At 41.9% G+C, this 24,816-nt stretch overlaps 1 protein-coding gene across 5 annotated transcripts in view; it reads right to left on the bottom strand.

Moving 5' to 3' along the window:
- Positions 1-327: 327 nt before the first annotated feature.
- NAXD (NAD(P)HX dehydratase) overlaps positions 328-24,816 on the bottom strand; it is a 91,057-nt gene continuing 66,568 nt past the window's right edge. For 3 of the 5 annotated variants that reach the window (XM_030568599.1, XM_030568589.1, XM_030568562.1), the window contains exons 10-12: positions 23,703-23,759; positions 14,935-15,055; positions 328-3,251 (exon numbers count right to left, since the gene is read on the bottom strand). In XM_030568599.1, the coding sequence (XP_030424459.1) occupies positions 3,101-3,251; positions 14,935-15,055; positions 23,703-23,759 (329 nt within the window). In that variant the 3' untranslated portion in view covers positions 328-3,100. Of the gene's footprint in view, positions 3,252-14,934; positions 15,056-23,639; positions 23,760-24,816 lie in introns of those variants that run through there. The other 2 variants (XM_030568573.1, XR_004001186.1) reach the window with 2 other exon arrangements.

Raw genomic sequence — 24,816 nt, 5'->3', positions numbered from 1 at the left:
TTTATAATTTCTAACTACCACAAAAGGGGATAGTGTACCTTTCCCAAAGAGGATACTTAAGTTCATATTCAAATAAAGAACTGGATGGTTTAGGTAACTGGTAGTGCAATATAGAGTTTAACTTCTGGGGTTAAAGGTCTACATTCAAATTCTATTATCTGAAAGTTGGTATGAGCTCACTGGAGTTCTTCAGTGTTTAAATGAAGCAATTTGTGAAAGTATATGAGAGGGAACATAACTTTAGATCTACAATGATCTCTGAAAATATGAAGTAATCTAACGTATGAAGTAATCCAATGTATTCAATAGGCTAAATATTTGCTTTATAGCCATTTCTTTGACTAGAGAATAAACTGTCACTACCAAGCAGTTTTCCTGCCCCGTTTTTGGGTACTGGCACTCTTCAGAAGGCAGGGAAGTTTCTTTCACGTGCGCACACACACAGCTGGTTGGAAGTTTTTCAAGAAAATGCTAAAGAGTCTCAGGAAAATGAGTCAAGTTTCAAAGGCAGGGTTACAATGGAAACCTGGCTGGTTTCCTGGCAGACTGTCTGAGACCACAGGATTTCCAGGGTCTGTGGCAGTTCTATCATGCAATGAAGTCATCCAGGAAGCTCATCTTGAGCCAGGGCTTCCAGGCTTCCTGGTGCACAGCTGGGAGCCCCAGAACAAAACCAAATTTAGAAATTTCTAGTGATCCCACATTTCAACCAGCTCTACACATGATACTGTTCATATAAAAATTACCATCAGTTGTATCAACTCTGTCAGTAATAAAAGTGAATGGGTACAGAGTCTAAACCATCTTCAGCTAAAAGTCTCTTCAGCTACTGTGGGTGCTGTGTGACTAAGCCACTGCAGTTAAAGTACACACGACAGTTTTGTTTTATTTGCTATAGTTTTATTTCCTATGGAAAGAAACTTGCTACATTTCCAGAATCTTTTAAAATTAACTTGTAACAATTTGTATACAATGGTGAATAACAAAGTTACTTTTGTGTATAGTTCAAACAAAAGCAAATTGAAATTTATACTGACCTCTGATATCAAGCGATTTCGTTAAAAAAAAACAAAAACAAAAAAATCCCCACAAGGTCTTATTTGATTTGGCTTTACCTACAAATGTAAGTTAGAAATAATACTTCTTATATACCAAATACAAAAATCTTATTTTAAAATCAATTCAACAACTGTTCTAAAACTGTTTAACTTTTTGATTTTAAGAATTAGCGTTCAAAAGTCATTCCAAGGGGAGAAAACAACAATAGCTTCTGTTCCCCAGGAAAGTAGACAGTTTACAAACCAGTGCTTTGGTAAAACACGGAAGTCTTTTCATAGGAGTAAACAACTGCTCTAATTTTAAAAGTCTTAGAACCCCAACGGAATAAAATGAGCAAACATATAACAACCTATTTTAAAAATAGGTTACCAGTTTAGAAAGAAAAGCAAAAATGCATTGGGGGTGAGGTAGTAGTCACAGTGCATCCAAAAATATGACTGATAAGGGCCAGAGCTACTCAGAACAGCTTTTCTGATTGACTGTGTTCACTGAAAGAAGTTATTACAAGATGTGAAAGTGCAATCTGACTAATACATAGGGTACTAAACTCCATTCTAGAAATAGGCCACTGGAAAAATGGTTTAAATGAATATGTAACATCTAATAATCACCATAGTAGCTAGTTTACAAAATGAGTCCCTATGCTCTAATGAATATGCACACTGAGTTAGATCGCAGGCTAAACCATAGGGCAGTACATTGGTACTTACTGAAACTTCAAGAAATGTACTTCTGACCCCCCCACCCTATAAATTAGTTTTACCCCAGTATTCAACCGTATGTCCAGAAGTTTAAGAAAACCAGACTGTACAAATCTCTCAACTTCTGATTTCTTCCTGCCTGCCATCTACTCAACCAGCAAGACTCACATGGAACTGCTGACCTGTCCTCCTTGACACTAAAGTGCTGCCTCTGTTAAATGATGATCCAGCAAAAGCCTTTAAAAACCTTGCTACTGCCAAGGCTTGACCCCCCCCCCCAATTTTTCTATCCCGTGGGCCCACTACAGTCTCCTAGTGGACTAATTGTATTTGACTGCCTGCATGGCACTAATGTCGTATAATTAAGTGCAGCTTTCTGGCTCCTCAATTATTATTTATGCTGGCAATAAATAGCCACATATGCATACATACAGTAATGTGCTCAGAGCTCTACACCAGCAGTTTGAGTTATAACTTGTTCTGAGCTGGCATAAAAGCACTCAACCTTCTACCCACCACTGACATTTTTGACCATTTAAATATCACTAGTTCCTCACCACACCTAGTACCTTTTCTTCAAATGATAACATTTCACATTGTGTTCCATATTCAATTTTAGTCTAGAGCAGTAGATGGAATATACAGTAAATTATTTCAGCTAAACATAATTCCTACCGTTCATGCCAACACTTCTAGAATAAATCCTTACTTTAAGGGGGTTCCCCCCCCCCCGGCTTTTTAAAACGAGAGCCTCTGAAAAACGAAGAGCAAGAATTTCAAAATCAGATATTGCTGCCTCAGTGTCTAAGAATGGGCAAAGGCAACCAATTACATTCAAAATTGAAAGCAACTCCCAAGCTTTCCCTTTCCAAAGAGGCAAAAATATAAATGAAAAATGAAGTGCAGTAGCTAATTCTAGATACAGAGTCTAATAACAAAATCATGACAACCTTGGTGCAAGCCAAGGAATTCCGTTCAGCTGGTGGAAGAATTTTACTTTCTTCTTAAGTATCAAGTGCATTTTTGCAGTTCACACACACACTTTAGTTATTGCTCAGTAACTATGAAAAAGAACAGAGGAATACTTTCACTTTAGTTTTATTATATTATATAACAGATCTGCAACTACAGCATATTTCAGCCAAAACATTTTTTGTATTCCAAACTCTTAAAAAATTATCTACATTAATCATTTTTTCTATTTAAAAAAAAATATCTACCTAGCATACCAATGCTGCTACAGCACTTGAAAGGGGGTATTACTTATGTATATTCTACTGTAAATGTAATTACTGTTGTAGCCATTGTTCTTCCTTTCCTTCCACTCTGCTGCTTTGGCTTCAGGTTTCAAAAAGTTTGTTAAAAGCTGTTCCAACTTCTGAAACCATATCAGATGTAGTCATTGAACGTCCACATTTTTGAAAGGCCTGGTTGTTACATTGCCTTGTAAGAGAACAAGCACCAAATGCAGCCACTAGAAAAGGATTTTGACTAAAGGAAAAAGGAAAAAAAAATCATGTTAATTTTCTTTAAACACTTACACAGGGGAACCTTGCACAATCCCAAAAGGTAGTGGCTTATCAAGATGGAGGGTTGCAGTAAAAATTAAATTCAGCTGGAATACACTACTGTCTTGTTACTGAATTTAATATTACCATAATTTATATGCATGAATGATTTCTGTTATGAATTCTGAGATTCTTCAGTGCTTCCATGTACCTTCTTGATGCCTACATTTTCTATAGCTATAAGAGTTTCTCAATGTTAGAGTGAAGCACATTTATCCTTATTTACCACCTTATACTGGTTCTTACATTTCCATATTACGGACCCTAATTAGGCTAGAAATCCCATTGTGAAAGTTTCTCCCCCGCCCCCAGTGATACAGTACTCAACTATATGAAAAGTAATATTAGGACAGAAGGCCAAGATAAAAACAGACTTGCTTTAGCGTAATGGGTGAGTGCTTAAGTCCATTCCTATCCTGCATCTGTGTATGACATTTCTCTTCTCTTTCTTGAGGGGTGGGGGAGGGCTTTACATTTGTTAGTACGAAATCTCTCCTCCTTCAAGTGCTTGCTCATGTCCATTCCAAAGTAGGTGAGTGCTCGCCCTAAGCAGAGCCACCAGAAAGTTTTTCCCTTAGTGACATTTGTCGGGTTAGTTCTGATGCCGCCTGGAGTCGCGTGCTCGTAGCACTGGCATAAAGGGGCCGCCACCCCTTCAATTCCTTCTTACCACCCATGCCAGTCATTGGAACTTCAGCTCATCCCTGAAAGTACCTCTCTCAGTACTGTTGTTTTATTGCCTGTACCTAGTTATTTGTAGTGGTTAAGTTTCAGTTAGTCTGTTAGTAAGTTAGTTAGATTAGTGGACTGTGCTTCGTGCGGTTAGCTCTCCTCCGGCACTGGGGCATGCCTCAGTCCCTGGGGTTTAAGCTGTGTGTGTCATGCCATAAGCTGATGCTGGTTAGTGACCCCCATTCCAGCTGCCTCAAGTGTGTGCGGGAGGCCCGCGTGCAAGAGCGCTGCAGGATCTATAAAGGGTTCAGGCCCTGCATTAAGTCACAGGGACACCAGGCTTAAGCTCTTCCTCATGGAGATGGTACTTCATCCTCCCCCAGAGCCAAGCCAGGCCAACTTGGCACCAAGTACTTTGGCCTCAGTAAGAAGCACACCAGCTTCTCTTAGACAGATGCAATGCTGTTCTGCTCTGGCACCAAGGAAAGACGTTCCTTGGGCTTCTTGGTATTCCTGGCCCCAAGAGTCATCCCTGGTGCCAAAGAGGACCACTCCTGCAGGGACTCTTGGCACCGCTCTCCCTGGTCGGTGCCGGGAAAGCAGCAGAAGAAAACTGACCGGGGGTGATCCCCAACACAGAATATGACCCGTGCCGGGCCACTCGGAGATACCTGCTGTATGGTGGGTGCTGTTGACTCCAGCCCCAGGAAGGGCTCCATTGAGTCTGGCACCTTTGAACTCTCCAACAAGAGAGAGCCCTTGGACAACTACCTTGTTGTTACCATCCATGCCAGAGGCAGCAAGAGAGGAGCCGTCGCTCCCAATACCACTGTCCCCACCATTTGGGAGTTGTCAGTGGCAGCACAAGAGGCAAGGGCTCCCATGGCACTGAGACCCCAGGTGCCGTCAAAAGGGAAAGGGGCCACAATGGTACAGCACCAGTCTCCTCCCTCCCAGCATTGCTCAACCGGCACGAGTGAGCACCGCTTCACCTTGGTCACCAGGAAGCATCTCCTTGGAGTTGGACTCAGAGGCGGCGTACACCTCTCTCAGGAGCCGACATTGCTCTGGTCTGTGTTACCCAATGGCTGACATGAGCCAGGGCATTCCACCGGTGGCCTGGCCACCAGCGCAGTGCCAGATGCCTCTACCCCCACTGTCACTTCCCTTGAAATAGGGACCAGGTTCTGGTGCTGAATTTCAAGATTTGGCACCGCGAGACCCATCTGGTGCCAAGGGGGAGGAACAATACCCCTTGCCTGTACAGGCTTCCTCTTCCTCTCCTGAGAAGGCAGTGGCGGGAACAAGTATAGCACCCATCCAGGACAATTATAGGGAGCACCAGGAGTGCCTCAAAAGGGTAGCTCAAAACCCAGGGATCCAGGTACAGGAGATTACAGAGTCGTCCTGTGTTCTGGTGGACATTCTTGGGGCATTAGGTCCATCAGGAATAGTTTTGCCTTCGAATGAGACCGATAAAGGCCTTATGGCAGACCCCTGAGTCCCTGCAACCAACAGCAAAAAGGACGGAGAAGTAGTACTTTGTTCCAGCCAAGGGCTTTGAATTCCTCTACACCCATCCTCCACCAGGATCACTGGTGATATCAGCGCCCAACAAGCAAGAATGGCAAGGTCAGCAAGGTCCAACTCCCAAGGCCAGAGATGCCAAAAACTTAGACCTTTTTGGCAGAGAGGTCTGTTCAACTGCTAGCCTCCAGCCCAGGATTGCAAACCAGCAAGCGCTCCTGGGCCATTATGAATTTAATTCTTGGAACTACACCTCTCCCCCGCTATAATGCTGTCCTCAGGAGCCAAACAATCTTACCGCGTTATATTGAACTTGCTTTGATCCACTGGAGTGTGCAGCCTCCCCCGCTCCCCGAGCACTGCTTTACCGCATTATATCCAAATTCACATTATATCGGGTGGTGTTATATCATGGTAGAGGTGTATATGGCAAAATTCAAGGGACTATTGCCAGAGGAGTCCAGGAATGAATTATCAGCTCTATTTGAAGAGGGAAAATTGGTGGCAAGAGCATCTTTACAGGCAGGCTTGAACGCAGTGGACTCTGCAGCCAGACTCATGTCTTTGGCTGTGATTATGAGAAGCTTTTGGTTTCAGTACTTGGGCTTACCCTATGAAGTGCAGAAGACCTTACAACATCTCCTCATTGAGGGTACATTGCTCTTCTCGGAGCAAATGCCAAACTGCACAGCCTGAAGGACTCAAGAGCCACCCTGAAATCCCTAGGGCTACATACACCGGATCCAGCTAGGAAGCACTATAAGCCCCAACTGGTTGCTTGCTTCCATCTGCCACAGATGTGACAAGACTATAGTAAGGGAAGGTGCAGAGGTTACAAGAGGAGACCTCCACCTCAGTCCTCATCTGCTTCCATGCCTGCCCCCATCCCAGGCAATCAATAAGGTCTAAGCAGGCCTTTTGATGGGACGCTCAGAGACGACATACCAAGACAATATATGGATCTCATTTCCCCCATTTTTGTGGACTAGTTATCCCACTTCTATCAAGCGTAGGTCTGCATTACCTTGGATCGGTAGGGGCTATGCACGATAGCACGGGGATACACCCTTCTCAGTTGTTCCCCTCTTTTCCACTCCCACCCTCCATCCCTCCTTCCGGGGCCCTTCTCACAAGCAACTCCTGAAAGTAGGAACAGTGGAGGACGTTCCACCGGAATTAAGGGGCCGAGGGTTCTACTCCCATTATATCCTAATCCCGAAAGCCAACAGTGGTCTCAGACTGATTATGGACCTGTGACACCTCAACAGATTCATGAAGATGATGAAGTTTTGTATGGTCTCCTTTGCCTCCATCATCCCTTCCCTGGATGGGACTGGTATGTTGCCCTCGATTTGAAGGATGCTTATTTTCACATTTCAATCTTTCAGGGTCACAGAAGGTTCCTCAGATTCATCGTGAACCACATGCGCTACCAATTTGCTGTGCTTCCATTTGACCTGTCAGTTGCCCATCAGGTGTTCACGAACTGCATGGCAATTGTCACAGACTTCTTCAGAAGACAGGGGGTTCAGGTCTACCCTTTGCTCCATGACTTACGATCAGAGATCGGACCAAGGCCCAGTTGAATTCAAAATGTAAATTTAATACAGTCAACTTTCCAGGACTTAGGTCTGTTGATAAATATGCAGAAGTCTACTCTCTCCACCCAGTTCTGAGGATAGAATTCATTGGGGTGATCCTCAATTTGGTTCAGGCCAGAGCCTTCCTCCTGGAAACCTGGTTCTGAGCAATTAAGGTCCTCAGAGAGCGCCTCAGAAATCATCCCAGCACCACTGCAAAAACCTGCCTAAAACTCCTAGGACATATGGCATCATGCATCTATGTGGTGCAGCATGCGAGATTATGGCTCAGACCTCTTCAGGCTTGGCTGGCATTGATATACATGCTAGGCTGACACTACCTGTAGACACGGCTGTCACAATTCCCTCTTTGGTGATCGTCGCCCTTTGGTGCTTGGACCCTCGGGCAGTACATGCAGGAATCCCATTCTTGAGACCTCAACCATCAATGTCTCTCATCACAGACACCTCAGCAATGGGATGCAGCGAGGAGAGGGGGACTCCCTCAGAACTCAGGGAGCTCAGAGCAGTTCACCTAGCCTGCCAAGTGTTACAACCCCACCTGGACCACAAGTGCATGTCAGTTCTTACAAACACCACAACGTTTTACATAAACATGCAGGGTGGCGCGCGCGCACTCCTCTCTCCTGGGCCAGAAAGCTCTTCACTTGTGGGAATTCTGCATAGCTCACTTGATCCACCTCGAAGCCTTCTATCTCCCAGGGATGCAAAACAAGCTAGCAGATCACCTCAGCAGATCCTTCTCCAACCACCACGAGTGCTCCATCCATCCAGATGTTGTGAAAGGCATTTTCCAAAAGTGGAGGAACTCCCCAGACAGATCTGTTCATGACTAAGCACAAATGGAAGTTTCTTCAGTTCTGCCTGTCCCTGAGTCAAAGCCTGGTGTCACTCACAGACATCTTTCTCCACCCTTGGATGGATCATCTCTTCTACACATTCCCTCCCATTCCTCTCATACACAAGGTTCTGCTGAAGGTCAGAAGAGACAAGAAGCATCTTGTCCTGATAGCCCAGGCCTGGCCACATCAGCACTGGTTCACCCCCCTCTTAGACCTCTTGGTAGAAACGCCAATCTGCCTGCGTCCGTTTCCAGACCTGATCTCCCAGGACCACCTTCATCATCTGAACCTGGAGTCCCTTCATCTCATGTCCTGGAAGCTCCAGGGATGAATCCCACAGAAACAGTTTGCTCTGGGCCAGTTTCCAAGGTGCTTTAGGGAGCAGAACACTGTCCACTAGAGCAGTGGTCCCCAAACTTTAACAGCCTGTGAACTCCTTTCACTAGCTCATCAAGTCTCGCGAACCCCCTTTTGAAAATGAATATTTCCAGGGATTTTCTCCTGTACCTGGGTATAAATTATAAAAGCAATGATCTTGGAAATATAAAATTTGTTTTTATGACATGCTTATTACACACTATTTTTTATAATTATAGTATTTTTATTACATTATGAAAATGGCAACACTCGTCCAAGATCTCACTTCTCCAAGATCTCACTCAAAAGAGTTCCTCCTACACAAGCATTCAGGTCTTGAGCAGTCCAGGCAAACAGCACATGTTACAGAAAAGCTTAAATTTGTTCTTCATAATAATTTTAAAAATAATACTAGCTGCCTATTTAATTTTAAAAACATCAAAAAATATTTACTTCCCTTTCTATTTCTTATAAGGAGTCTTGAAGTTTAAATCTCAGTGTGATAGATATGCTTGCTTTGATCTGCTTAGTTCTTGGAAGTCTAGGGGCTCCGGGCTGCTGGCCCCATGCTGCCCAGGATCCCTAGGAAAGCTCTGTCCGCCATTAGGGAATTTTTTTCCCCCGAGAACCCCCTGTAACATTTCGCGAACCCGTTTGGGAATCACTGCACTAAAGCCACTTTTCTGGCAAAGTGGAAAAGATTTTCAGTCTGGTCCACACAGAAGGGTGTTTCACCTACACAGTCAACACTACCTTTGATTCTAGATTACTTGCTCCACTTGAAATAGCAAGGCCTAATGTTATCTATTAGGGTCCATCTAGCTGCAATCCCAGGTTTTCACCCATGGATGAATGGCCAATCTATCTTCTCAAACACTTTCTATAGTCATTTTCTTAAGGGCCTGGAGCAATTTTACCCCATGTATGGCAGCGGCTCGCTCCCTCGGACCTCAACTTTGTGTTGGCAAGGCTAAAAGGACCTCCATTTGAACTGCTGGCAATGTGCTCTCTGCTGTTTTACTTATCCAAAAAGGTGGCCTTCCTGGTGGCCATTACTTCTGCCAGATCAGAGATCTGATCCCTTATTTCAGAACCATCTTATACGCTCCTCTTCAAGGACAAAGTTCAACTGCAGCCACATCTGACCTTCCTTCCAAAGGTGGTCTCAATTCCATAATAACTGGGAAGCCACATACTAATAGGGAGGAACAAACTCTACTCACTGGGTGTTAGATGTGCGTTAGCCTTCTACATAGAAAGGACTAAACCTTTTTGAATAATCAGTCCTGGTCTGGGTTACAATGAGCTAGAAAAGATCTATAGATTTCTGTAGCAAAGTAACAGTTCTGTGGTTCAACTAAAAGCAGAGGATAATTATATTAAACAGAACTTGAATTCAAGATTAAATGGAGCAGCACAGCCAAGTACTGTTCCCACTGAAATCCGCAACTAACCTATTGCTACTCCTCTTCTAGGTGTGGAGGCAGTGACAGCATTAGCCATCTTCTCCCCAGCAGTTAAAAGACTTCCATAATTTTGCACACTCAGATGCTGCCCTCTGATCAACAAGAATCACTTTAGGAATCCTAAACTCAGAAACAGCTAAAGGTTAACACCAGTAGGAATCTAGTTTCTAAAGCTACTACATATGCAGCTTATTGCATTAGCAAGCTCCAGAGAGGACTCCTTCCTATATGTGGTGGAGGAGGCTGCTTGATGCCCTCAACTGAGGTATCAAAACTGCCTCTTAGAGGGAGGTGCAGACTGGATAGCGGTAGAGGCAGATGGACTTCTCTTCTGGAGTTTAGGTCTTCTCCCAAAGGCTCCAGGGTTTGGGGAAGGCATGATGGTATTGAAACAGCCTGGATTGCTGAGTGGTTTGAGATCTGCTAAAACAAATTCCCAAAGACCAGAGTGTTGCCCTGGAGTCCTCAGGCTGTGGAAAGACGAGTCCAGGTGCTCATTGAAAAGTTTGGGCCCTTCACTGGAAATGTTGTCTACAGTGTTCTGCTCCTTTCTCATGAAGCGAGAAGACTGAAACCAAGATGATGTTCTCATAATCACAGCCATGGTCATGGATTTAGAGGCTGTGTTATCAGCATCTAGAGCAGACTGCAGGCAACTAACTGGCCTTCAGAAATGAGGGACAGAATTTGGTCTCTCTGGTCTTGTGGCAGGTGTTCAATAAAGTGTGTGAATTTCAAGTAATTGTTGAAATCCTATTTCATCACCAAGGCCTCATAGTTGGCAATTTGAAATTGAAGAGCAGATGATGAGTAGTATTTCCTGCCTACTAAGTTCAGTTGTTTGGACTCCTCATCCAGAGGAGGTCTAAAGCATATCTGACTGTTCCTTTTGCTGGCTATGTCCACCCTTAGGGAATTAGGGGTAGGATAGAAGAAAAGGTGCTTCATTCCCTTAGGTGGAATATAATTTTTTTTAAATCTGTCCACTTACAAGTGGGTAGAACTGTGGCAGGTGTTTGCCACAGAGTGTGAGCCGGAGATGATAATCTTTCCTTTGGGACTGATGTTAAAATACTCACTGAAGAGAGTGCTGGGACTCCTGGCCTTCTTCCAGGGGGATCAGGACAGAATTTGCCAGGCACTTTATGAGGTCCTAGAAGGCCCGGCAGTCATCAGGATGTGATGGTGGCAGTGGCAATGCTGCCTCCTCTGGAGAATGAGGACCAGCTGGCTTAGGAAGCGAGACCTCTTCAATCTGTGGTTCTTGCTTCTCCTGTGTACCATTTAATACTGACAAAGTGTGTGGTACTGGAGATTGGTTTATCGATACTTGAGGGTGATATGGTACCGCTGGAAGCTGAAGTTTCTTTTTTGATGACATCCTGAAGAACTGTCCTTCAGAGCGGCCCTGTGATTCCAGCAGGCACAGTGTAGATGGGGAATTAGAGAGGGGGTCATCAACATGGTAACAGTCCCAAGACCTAGGAGGTTTGGTTTGTTCTGGGAGATTCTCTTCATTAAATGGGCTCATAGGAGCATCATGGTATGGTATAGAGGTTAGGGAGAACTAAGTGGAGGGCAGGCCTCACATATTGTTATCAGTACCAAAAGATTGGAGGCTCAACTGAGAATTAGCGTGCAGGTGCCAGGGCTGTATTGGGGAGGAGACTATAATAGACCTCTTTGAAATGAGGGACTCCAGTTCATCCAGAACTATGAGGTGCTCTGTGGAAAGGAATCTGGAAGGCGATGGAGGGCTATGATAGCCAGTGGCCAAAGCCAGGGTCAGGACTGGAGTGAATATTGGCCAGTAGCTGGTGAATGAAGTACTAACGAGTTCTCCGGATCTTCTCGGACCTCAGAGTTATGGTAAGATGATGATACTGGAGCATGTGGGGAAGGTGTGTGTGTTGCGATGCCAAAGTGTCAGATGGCACCAAAGACTACGGCGCCCTGAGGGTAGAGGGCTTGTCTATGTGGAATTTTTTATGAAGTACTGGTGTCTCAGTGGTATCCTTTTAGGTCTGCGAGGTCTCCTGATAAAGTCTTTTGGGGTGAACCACCCCTCTTATTTGTTTCCCTGCTTGGGGAAGTATGCTTCTTTTTCCTGAAGGTCTTGGTGTCAAGAGCTGCTGACAAGGTTCCAGCAGACACTGGAGTGGCCCAAGAAGTTGAGGCTGATGTACTGGGGCTAGGGAGGCAGCAGATTCATCTGGAGCTAGGAGAAGTTCAGTATAGTTTTCCTGTCTTTCTTGGACCCACCTTTGAACCCCAAGTAGACTGTGCACTTGAAGGAATGTGGGATTCACCCAAGCACATCAGGCAACTTGAGTGTCCATTGCTATAGGGAAAAAACCTTTGGCAGGTCTGATAGGGTTTGAACCCAAGGATTTTAGGCATAACCAACAGGATCTAGACATTAACTCCAACTTCCAAGGGATAAAACTATTCCCTCTCCCCTCCCCTCAGAGCACAACTGTGCTACAGTTGAAATAAACCCAATGAAATAAAACAAAACAAGTAAAGGTATCACAGGGAAAAGGCAGGAAGCTGAAAAAAGCAGACACCAAATTTCTCTGTCTTGAACTGCAGGTATTTAAGAAGGAGCTGAGTAGTGGCAAGGCCACACGAGGCACTGGTCTTCACTGGTGCGGACCCATGGACACTATTCTCTGGTTAAGAGTGCATGGGCCCGCACACATCTTATGGAGGAGCACCCATAGAGACATATACCCAAAAAACTAAGAGTTCTCAAGAAACTTAAGAGTAAAATGGCTGAGCTGCTTCTAAAAATATGTAATCATTAATATCAGCTACTATACTGGAAGGCTATGAACAACTAATGGCTATTAGCCAGGATGGACAGGAATGGTGTTCCTAGCCTCTATTTGCCAGAAGCTGGGAATGAGCGACGGGATGGATCACTTAATGATTACCTGTTCTGTTCATTAGCTCTGGGGTACCTGGCATTGGCCACTGTCGGGAGATAGTGTACTGGGTTAGATAGACCTTTGGTCTGACCCAGCAGGGCCACTTATGTTCTTATATTCTAACTCAGGTCAGCAACCTTTCAGAAGTGCTTTGCCGAGTCTTCATTTATTCACTCTAATTTCAGATTTCACGTGCCAGTAATACATTTTAATGTTTTCAGAAGGTCTCTTTCAAAGACTATAATATATAACTAAACTATTGTTGTCTGTAAAGTAAATAAGATTTTTAAAAAGTTTAAGAAGCTTCACTTAAAATTACATTAAAATGCAGAGCCCCCCGGACCGGTGGCCAGGATCTGGGCAGTGTGAGTGCCACCAGGAGCAGCACGAGGGTTTTTGGCGCCCTAGGCGCAGGGCCGGCTCGCCAGTCCCACGGCTCCAATGGACCTCCCGCAGGCGTGCCTGTGGACGGTCCGCTGGTCCCGCGGCTCCGGTGGACTTGCCACAGGCGTGCCTGTGGATGCTCCACCGGACCCACTGGACCAGCGGACCATCCGCAGGGACGCCTGTGGGAGGTCCACCGGAGCAGTCTGCCACCCTCCCAAATCCTGGTGCCCTAGGCAACCGCCTAGGTTGCCTAAATGGAAGTGCTGGCCCTGAGTGCCACTGAAAATCAGCTTGCGTGCCGCCTTTGGCACGCGTGCCATAGGTTGCCTACCCCTGGTTCTAACTGCTAAAAAAAGAAAAAGATACTAAGGGTGATGCTAGGATTTACAGACCCATGATTCGTACTTCAGTACCAGCAGAATAAGTAGCAATGATTATTAAAATTAGAATAAAAAAACCACACCTAGATGAAAATGATAATGAGAACAAAGAACTGGGCATCACGGTGGACAGTTCACTGAAAAACATCTTGCATGCATACTGGTGGTCAAAAATAGCAAACAATATTAAGATGAATAAAGAATGTAATAGAAAAATAACTGATAATATTATAATACTCTGAGTCAATGGTATCCCCTAACCCAAAATACTGTGTTCAGTCTTGGTTACCTTATCTCAAAACAGATAAAGTGAAAACAGAAGGGTTTTAAAGAGGGGGGGGAATGATGAAAATGCCTAGAAGCATAAAGAAACTGCCACAAGGAGAGATTAAAAAGACCAAGACTCTTTAGGGAAAACATATAATAAGGTGCATTATAAAAAAGTATAAAAAATAACATTTAGTATAGAGAAAGTAGGTGGAATGATCCCATTTACACTCTCAAAAAAAATGAGGGGACATGCAATTAAATTTAAAAAGGCAACATTTAAAACATAAAAAAGGAAATTCTTTTTTAACATGGTGCACAACCTGTCGAACTGATTGGCACAAGACACCATTGAGGCTAAGAGTAGAACAGGATTCAAAAAAGGATTACATAATTATATGGCTAATGAGATCATCTCCTATTCCTAAAGACAGGGAAAGTTATTCCATAATTGTGCACTTCAGGATTTTTTGTGATTTCCTTTGAAGCAGTGGTACTGGCTACAGAAAGGATCTAGAACTATCTGGATCACTAGTCTGATCTGATAGGAATTATTAAATATTCTTAAAACAGCTGGTAATGACCTTTTATTTTAAAATGTTTTATTGTGAACCCAAATTACTTATGAGATTTTGACATATCCAAATGAAACGTTTTTAAGTCCTTGTAACTAGTTTAGTTGATTCTTCGGTTAGTCCATTAGCATTTTACAATTTATTTATACATTTATAATTTAAATGACAAATTACATTTGTTGAATTACCTGACTGAACCAACACACTCATCATCAATACACCACAGAGAGGAAACAAAATTATATAATTTGTATATTGTTGAGATTTCACTGCTGTACAGCAACTGCCAATTATTTAATATTACGTTTGATATATATTCTGTCTATGAAAATCATATAAAAACATGTGTTCTGTAAATAAATATTCTTGGAAATCAATTCAGGTTTGTACTGCTTTTCTGCCTTGTGATCTTGAGCCATTCTTAGGGTCAAGAGACAGTTTGACTTCATCAAAATCAAGACTATTACAATGACTATTGCCTATTCTACAACGTAAAGTTTGTCAGGGTGATCTATTTCAGTGGGTTTCTTAATAGCATTTCTACAGGAGTTGCTGTGAAGAATATGGGCTCATATGAGATAAAAGAACTAATGAAATCATACCCATTAGTTTTTTCTGGTCCAGCAAGAAATGCCCAGTGTGCCAAGACTCCAAGAGAACCTGAAAGAAGGTCCCCTTGTCCACCACATCTTCGGCTGCTTCCTTCATGACTGCACACAAGTACTACAAAGAAACCAAAAACAAAGGGTTATGTATACTTACCCTCTATTTACGTGACATACTACCATGGCTGTGAGGGTTGAGGAAACACAGGAAATGCAAGGTATGCTAGAACATTTCTTCTCTGAGGAGAGACATTGTCAGGTTAGAATTTACTTTAAAGAAGACGTCATCGCCCACTTCTAAAAAAACATCTTTCAATGATTAAAAGCAACATCATTTAAGAATAAAAAAAACTTTTTATCTAGTATGCAGTTTACTTTTTCCATTTCTCTCAGCATGGAAAATCGACTCTGTCTCTAGCCAATTTCACATGTAGGTTTTCATGCACTATTAATTATATTACCATAATGATCAGAAGCCTCAATCAGGGCTGGGTCTCCACTGGTATGAGTCATTGTACAAACACAGCGCACAAAAAAGTCTCTCACCTGAAGAGTTTACAAATCCAACAAGTGATTTACAAAGATGGAGCGGGGGAAAGAAATACAATTAGAAACCAATCAATCAACTAGTAGTGCGTGGGTTGTAAACACAGCTTGGAAATTTTTTTTTTTTTTTAAATAAAACCTACATTGTGGGCAAAATTTGATCAACGTATCCCTTTCAAAGGCCATAAATAATAATCAAAATATTAACATCTTATAATATCTGCATTAACTGTCCCAATAAAAGGGGGTAGGTAATTTTTTAAAAATTAACAGAAGATTAGGGCACAGAAGTTTTCTGGGTCTCTTAACACACTGTAAACTCTCAGGAGAAAGGACTGCAGGTAAAATTTTTAAAAGCATTTAAAAGTAATTTAGGAGCCAAGGTCCCATTGAACATTAATGAGACTCAAGCACTTTGGAAAATGAGACAAAGATTCTTCTGAAATTTTTACTTTGTGTGCATCAGATAGCACTAATATTACCATGGATACCATATAAATTACATTAATACCCACTCAGTCTACAGATACAATGCTCAACATGAAATGATTGAGAGAACAATTTTTATTTTTTTTAAACAGAACATTTGTAACAAGTTTAATATCAGAATCCAGCATCCATCAGGCTATTTCAAGTAGCCCACACTTCCCACAAAAGGTTGTCTGCAAAACTAATTACATTTTATAGGAATGAGGAGAAATTATTGCAAAGTGCTGTTAATGTTCTGTTAATGTAGCTATAGAAATTGAATTTTCCCATTACTGGCCTGCCAGTGACCTTGGCAAGTCATTTCATTTCTCTGTACCTCAGTTTCCCCATATGTAAAATGGGAATGATGCTTACCTCCCTTTTATAAAGTGCTTTGAGATCTACTGATAAACTATATAAGCAATGGGTATTACTATTTTTATAAATGTTAATTGTGACACCTTTATGTTGCATTACTTCTGTGGGGAAGGAGATGGGGGGTGCTTTTCCCCTTTTATTTAGGGAAGAGATTGCTTGTGCTTAATAGGTTCCAGATAGCATTTAAAGTTATTTTCTTATGGTGGAGGAATAAGGGGAGGGGCAAGTTCAGACCTTTGCAACTGGGATTTTCTTCTGTTCTTTGTCGACAGTGTTACTATGGAAAGGATAGGTCACAGTATTAGATTTTGCATTTTCACTCTGAAGGCACCCAGCTTTGTGGAATGAATTCAAGATAGTATGGGCGTGCTAACAGTTCAGCTGTAATCTAACTGCTACTGCCCACAGGTTCACTTTCCTCCATTCTAGACATACTGAGATGCAAGGGCTCACAAAGCAAATAAAAAGAAAACAAAATGAATTCAGACACATCCCCTCCAAAAGCCCTCCTCCAGGCAAACAACCAGACTCACCTTCTTCTCTCTTTGTTGTTGGGCTATGGGGCAAGGGTCACAAAGCCTCTCCCAGATCGGAAGCAATTACTTGGGACATCAACCCCTGGCTCCAAGTCTCTAAAGGCCACCTCTGGGTCCTGGCCTTGACTTCCCCAAGACCCCTGAACATTACTGTTCATCTAAAATACCTGAGCTGCTCTCACTTGAATTTTCTGCAAGAGGAACCACTGAACCTTTTTATTTAGAAAACGGAGCAATTTGCATGAAAAATTGGGGAAATTTATTTGCATGTGCTTAAACAATAGCATTTAAAATCCGGTTATTACAATCACACCCTTTCCAGTTCAGCTTTAAGGCTGTACTGTCTCTTTGTTGGTGGGTGTGGCAAAGAAATATACTATGAGCTCCTGTCATAAACAGATAAGTAAGAGTTAATAGAACAAAAGTACTTCATATTTCTTTTGCCTGTAAAGGGTTAACAAGATCAGTGAGCCTGGCTGTCACCTGACCAGAGGACCAATCAGGGGACAGGATACTTTCAAATCTTGAGGGAGGGAAGTTTGTGTGTGTGCTGTTAGATTTTGGTTGTTCTCTCTGGGTTCTGAGAGCGACCAGACGTGCAACCAGGTTTCTCTCCAATCTCTCTGATACAGGCTCTTATGTGGTCAGAATAGTGAGTACTAGGTGATAAGGCGAGTTAGGCTTATGTTTGTTTTCTTTATTTGCAAATGTGTATTTGGCTGGAAGGAGTTCAAATCTGTATTTTGCTGAAAGGATTTTAATTTGTACTTGTATACTTAGGCTGGGAGGGTATTCCCAGTGTCTATAGCTGAAAGACCCTGTACCTATTCCATCTTAAATTTACAAAGATAATTTTTACCTTTGTTCTTTCTTTAATTAAAAGTTTTTCTTGTTTAAGAACCTGATTGTTTTTTTTTTATTCTGGTGTGAGACCCCAGGGGACAGGGTCTGGATTCACCAGGGAATTGGTGGGGAGAAAGGAGGGAAGGGGGAGAGAAAGGTTAATTTCTCTCTGCGTCAGGATTACTCTCTCTCTCAGGGAGAGTCTGGGAAGGGAGAGAGAAGGAGAGGGGGAGGTGAATTTTCCTCTCTGTTTTAAGATTCAAGGAGTTTGAATCACAGTAATCTTCCAGGGTAACCCAGGAAGGGGAAGCCTGGGAGAGGCAACGGTGAGGGAAAGGGTTTACTTTCCTTGTGTTAAGATTCAGATAGACTGGGTCTTGGGGGTCCCTGGGCAAGGTTTTGGGGGGGACCAGAGTGTACCAGGACTGGAATTCCTGGTTGGTCGCAGCGCTACAGGTTCTGAGCTGGTAATTGAGCTTAGAGGAATTCATGCTGGTACCCCATCTTTTGGACGCTAAGGTTCAGAGTGGGGGATTATACCATGGCAGCTCCTCTCTCTCCTGCCAGTTGTCTAAGCAGTAATCCATCTGGGCTCATCAGGCCAAGCAACTGTGCTTTGTTGGTGTCATCAAGAGGGCATGGATTCATTAATCACTAACAACATTTTTGCAGATGCCACCACAACATGCCCAGAAGTTAATTTTTCAATCACTCCTCCCTCTACCTTCAGTTATGGATGCGTTTCTCAGTGTGTACTATTTGTGAGTCAAGCTTCAAAGGTCAGAGATTTTTTTTTCCATTAGCTGTGTGACAAAGGTGACATAGTTTTGGGGAAAATCACTAATTCTGCTATTCTGAAGATAATATATCACAGGATTTTCACTGGAAGGTCTTGAACTCTTGGCAGGAGGCAGGATGGAAAATCTTCTGTTCAAAGCTTTTATTTTGGCCATTGAGTGGCAGTTGAGCACAATCCCCTGCTTATCAGCCGTGTGTCACCATCTGCCACTACCTCACAGTCCCTTAGCCTGCTAGTCAGTTCTGAATTGCGCAGGAAGCAACTGCTCTTCAAACTAAGCCAATTATAAAATAAAACTATAAAGTAAAAAGATTTCTGCAAGCTTCATATGTACACACCACCTAGAAGGTAACAAAAGTGCCCCCCAAAAACCATAAGCAGAGATGATGGGACACAAATCTGAGGAAGCTTCAAAGAAGCAGAATTCCATGTACGTAACAAATAATGGGAAAAGGTACCATCATCCTCACAAGTCTCAGTCTTAGAGACTCAGTAACTCAAGGTGTGTTTCAAGATAGGTTGATACACTGCAGTAAGTGCATTGCGAAAAGAAAAAAGGCTGATGACAAGTATTAAGATCTGTGAACTTTTAAAATTAAAATAAATAAAAAGGAATAAAATACTTCCAAGCAACAACAAAGGCACAAACTGATGGACTGGCAGCACCTCAGAGGATATGTCTTTATCATGCTTTTTCAAAAATTTGGCTAGTTCAGTTGGCTAGTTCTTTGACCCCCACAAAGGAACCGCAGGTCACCTGGTCTTGGAAACAGGTTCTGCAGTACTAAGAATTTAGATTGGGGCTCTTCCCCAGAGGCCAAATCTAAGCAACAGATCTTTGTAAAAATGGACAGGGACAACCATGTGGTTGACCTTCCATACACCCTGCATGGGGCAGTGGCCGCTAGTGGCAATGGTGCTGGCCCATCACTGGACAGAGGTGGTAAAATTTATTAAATGGTGCAGAAAAGAATTAAATAAATATTTCTGTTCTGCATTTGGAAAGAACCAGGATGATGCACATGTATCATAAAAGAATAAAGTATTTTCCAGACCATTAGTTACTAAAGAGGATGTTAGACAAGAATTGCAAGGCATAAACATTTTAAAATCAGCAGGCCTGGATAACTTGCACTTGAGTCCTAAAAGAGTTGGCTGAAGAGATCTCTCACCTGCCAATGTTAATTATAATAAATCATGGTATACTGGGGAAATTCTAGAAGACTGGAAGAATGGTAATGCGCCAATATCCAAAAACGGCAAGCAGGATAATCTAGGTAACTACAGGCTGGTTAGCCTGACATCAATCCCAGAAAACATAACAGAAAAGCTGATACGGGATTCAACTGATAAACAATAGGAATATAAACGAATACCAGTCAACATTCTTTTATAGAAAATAGGTCCTGGCAAAGAAACCTGATTCCATTCTTTGGAGAGATTGTAAATTTGGTTGATAATTATATCAATAACTCCATTGATATAATAAACTTAGACTTCTTGTAACATGTTTAACTTAGTATATCATGATGCTCATTATAAAACTGGAATTATACAACATTAATGGAGCTCGTTAAACAGATTAAAAACTGGCTGACAAACCTAAAGAAGTAGTTGTCGATGGAGAATCATCATTGAATAGGGTGTTTCCACTAGGACTCTAGCTACAAGCTCAACACTATTCAATATTTTTATCAATAATCAGGAAGTAAATATAAAATCTGTGAATGACACAGACTGGCAAAAAGGTAAATAATAATGAGGACAGGATAGTCATACGGAGCAATATGTATCTCTCTGTAACCTAGGCCATTCAAACAAAATGCATTTTGATACATCCAAATTCATAGTATGCAGGCCACACCTACAGAATGGGGAAGTGCATCTTGAAAAGCAGTCACTCTGAAAAGGCGCCACAGTGGACAACTAAACATGAGCTCCCAGCACAATACTGTGGCAAAATGGGCTAATGCGATCCTTGGACCTATACCCAGGCGAGAAGTGAATAGGAGTACAGAGATTATTTTACCTCTGTACACAGCACTGGTGAAACAGATACTGGAACACTGTGTCCACTTCTGGTGCCCACATTTTTAAAACCATGTTGAAAAACTGGAGATGGTGCAGAAAAGAGCCACAAAAATTATTGGAGGGATAGATAAAAAATGCCTTATGGTGGGAGACTCCAATAACTCAATCTGTTCATTTTATCAAAAAGATGATGAAAAGGTGATTTGATTACACTGTGTAAGTACCTTCAGAGGGAGAAAATAAGAGGTATAAAAGGGCTTTTTATAGGAGAAATGCTTAACAAGAACTAACAGCTGGAAGCCAAAGCCAGACAAATTCAACTTACGTCAGGTACAACGTTTTTACAGCGGGGGTGATGAACTATTGCAACAATCTACCAAGACTAAATGCCTTTCTGGAAGATTGGCTTTAGTCAAACAAGTGATTGAGTTCAATATAGCGCTAACTGGGTGAAATTTAATAGCCTGTGTCACACAGTAGGGCAAATTAGGTGATTGAACAGTCACCTTCTGGCCTTAAACTCTGAGTGTATGACATGAGAAGATTAGAATCAAAGTGGTTCAATTGGTCCAGTGGACCTGGTTCATTTCCTAGCTCTATGACAGACTTCCTATGTGACCCTAGGCAAATCACTTAGTCTCTCTTGTGCTTGTATTTCCCATCTATAAAATAGGCATTTCCCTATCTCACAAAGATATACGGAGATTAAAACACATTAAAAATTGTTAGGTGCTTAGATATTAAGAGGGCACATTAGATAGGAACCCTCATGCCTAGCTACCATTGCCAAGAAGTTTTGAACTGAAGGAGTTCCTATTCTGTAGCAAACTAAGTGCTCAAAACCCAGAGTAAGACTCCTGTGAGGATGCTATGCTTAGGAAAAAAATCAAAATGGCTGGAGGTGCTCCAAAATTCCAAAAACAATTTAATCGTTTTGCTAATATCAAGCATGGATAATTTCACCTTAAAATCAGGAAGTTATGTGAAAACAGGAGGTTATAAGCAAGCAGTCTTACAGCATTTGCTATTAAGGGTATGATATAATCAGAAAAATCGAAATGCATGGAAATATTCAACACAGCAACACTCAGGTTATTCATAGTATGCCATCAATGCTTGATTTATAAAATGTTAATCAGAATGATTAGGTTAATTTTAGATATTCATGTTCATAAGTTTTTTTTATTTTTATTTATTCCTATTTTAAATGTGAGATATGGGCAAGTTCTAGCTATGACCAAATGCTTAAGTAACACTGGTAAAAATAATGACTAGTGTAAAGATTTAAAGTGACATATGTATAATGAGGCTATAGACCAAGACACAAATTCAGAGTCACATTCCTGACTATGCTTGTCTAATTCCTGTCTGTAATAGGTCAGGCAAGTCACTTAACTTTCTCTGTGCTTGCTTCCTCATCTACAAATCATAATTGAATAAGGTGTTTCCACTAGGACTCTAGCTACAAGCTCAACACTATTCAACATTTTTATCAATAATCTGGAAGTAAATATAAAATCTGTGAATGACACAGATTGGCAATGTCTCTTACCCACCTTCTTAAAGTAATCAGAGATCCTCAGATGAAAGGTGCTGTAAAGTGCACGTCTCGCATACTGTCTGGCCCCAAACAGAATTATATTTCTTCCAAAAGTTTCTCTCAGACAACATCAGTTTTCACACACAAATCTTACTTGGCCACTTCAGATAGCTATCAAGGCCCATTTTGCTTCACTAAATGGAAGATTCAGCTTTAAGAAAAAAGTTATTCCAATTTGAATGAAATCCCCAATAAATACATTTATTTGATCTGGCAACTATTAATACTGATGAGTACAGGAGCACGCCAGCTTTTTTGGCACCCTAGGTGGCGGAAGGTCCTGCCGCCGAAATGATGCTCCCGACAGAGGCAGCGGAAGATCCTGCCCCCAAAATACTGCCACCCGGGGAGGCCAAAGATCCGGCCGCCGCGGTCACCGCCTCCCAAATGTTAGCACCTTGGTTGCCTAATGGGTTGCGCAGGTCCTGAATGAGTAACATTTTAACCTTTTCTCTTTTGCAGGTTGGTCCACAAAGAAATCCCAGCGACACGTCCCAGCATGCAAAAGAAGAGTGATATAAATGCTAATGACTAGGGCTGGAGTAATCAATCTAGTGATGTGGGAAAGGTAAGCTGGCTTTTATTTAAAGGGTGTTTATACTGTTATATTCCCTAATCACACTTAAAATTTAGCTAGGTCCTTGAGAGTAAGAAACCAATTGTTCGAAAGTTAAAAAATAAAAAAATAAAAAGTCAGATTTCATTTTAATTTTCCAGTCATCTGTTTCTTTGATGGAGGCAGGAACTGAGGAGCTGCTCTGATGGCAGGTGGTATAAAATAATGCCAGGGAGAATATAGGCTGTGCTCAGTAGAGTGTATATTGAACCAGTGCACTGGAAACTGCAATCTCTCAACCAGGTCTAGCTTGGGGATGCAGAAAGGGAACAAACATCCTGTCCTCTGATTAAAAGAGCAGAAGACTATTGGATGGGCTCGGACATTGCAAAAGCAGCCAAGCAAGACAGGGACTCTAACAAGCAGCTGAATAGCCACTTATCCAGCCATAAAGGGAGCAGGGGGAGGATGTGGGACCTTTAATTCAAGGCCTGAGTGGCAGTGGACTGACTCTTATGCCAGGAGGTAGCTTTTTAACCTCTGTTCAATAGCAAGATACTCCCCTCACCTGATGCTTTCCTACTTTCTCATACACGTCTCCAGGCAGTAGGAGAGGAAATGGAGACAGTAGTATGCTGCTGCTACCTACTGGCAGAGGGCTTGGGGAAGAAGCTAGCTCGCTACTTGTCAGAGACTGTCTTTTCAAGCTATACTTTGAGGAGGGAAGCCAGTAACTGTTACAGGGTTGGAGAAAAACATAATAAATTTTTATTTTATTTTTTTAAAGAAGAGTCAAAATACAGACATTTCAAGGACCTAACTAAATTTTAAACTTGTTAGGAACAAAAACCGGTATAACCACACTTTATTATTGCCCAGTTCTCCAAAGAATAATAAAAAGAAAACCTTAGAGAGCTGTGCCATATTGAATAAAAGCTGACTTACCTTTTCCCCTTAAGCTGAGTACTCACGCCTGCCCTGATCAGTGATGGTACTGATATCACCTACCAACAGAATGGTGGGGCACATCTTTGTAGAGCAGGAAGTCAACAACTGTAGACCAGGCTATAATGTAGAATTGCAAAAGAAAAGAGAAAAAACGAGTATAAAACTTAATTAAAAGCCTTGCCAATTATGTTCACTAGGCAATTGGCAGTGCACACCTGAAGCTGAGACTTTTAAAAACATTACAACTCCTCTCACTCCCCAGAAAAAACAGTAGAGAATTATTACTGGTTTCTCAGAGAACTATATATGTGCATAGACAGTTCACAGCTCAGAAGGGACCATTTGATAATCTAGTCTGACCTCCTGAGTAACAGGCCACAGAATTGCATCAAATGGCTTCTGCATCAAGCCCATATATTCTGTTTGAGCGTTAGCATATATTTTACAAAGATATCCAGCCTTGATTTAAAAATATATTGACTGAGAATCCATGAAGTCCCATGGTTAATTACCTTTACTGTTAAAAAATATATGTCTTATTTTATTCTGAATTTGTCTGTCTATCTTCAGCTTCCAGTCACTGGACCTCACTATGCTTTTTTCTGCTGGATTAAAGGCCCCTACTATCAGAAATCTTCCCTCCATGTAGGTACTTATAGACTGTGATCAAGTCATCCTGTGACCTTCTCCATGTTAAGCTAAATAGATTGAGCTTCTTTAGTCCGTCACTCAGATTCAAATACCAAAGAAAAAGGCTACTTGTGATGACTATATTTGCTTTACAATCATCTGAACAGAAGTATGCAATTAGCCATAGCAATCAATTGATAAAAAAATAATGCTCATCAAGCTATAGTTTTCACTGCTACAGACAGCTGTATGGTCAAAGCTTTACTCTGCACCAACTAAGCACAAAGCAGCCTGAAGGCTTTATCTTCAAAATTCCAACTTTTTTACCTTTTCTGTACCATATTCAGATTTAGTTTTTAATTTTTTTCACTAGATGTGTAAGAGGTAAGGATGAGGTCTGGAAACTGCAGTGTTTAAACAATAAGGATTAGCGTGTTAAATATGTAGGCTGAAGTATAGGAGCAGAATTTTATAATTGTACTATGAGAATTAATGTATGATTTAATTTTATCCTGTCAGCCACCCTTTTTGAAGAAGAGAAAGG

Source organism: Gopherus evgoodei, chromosome 1 (assembly GCF_007399415.2).
Source record: "Gopherus evgoodei ecotype Sinaloan lineage chromosome 1, rGopEvg1_v1.p, whole genome shotgun sequence".
In the NCBI taxonomy this organism is placed as follows: Eukaryota; Metazoa; Chordata; order Testudines; family Testudinidae; genus Gopherus; species Gopherus evgoodei.
The sequence above is the reverse complement of the archived record's forward strand: the minus strand, read 5'-3'. Positions and strand labels throughout refer to the sequence as shown.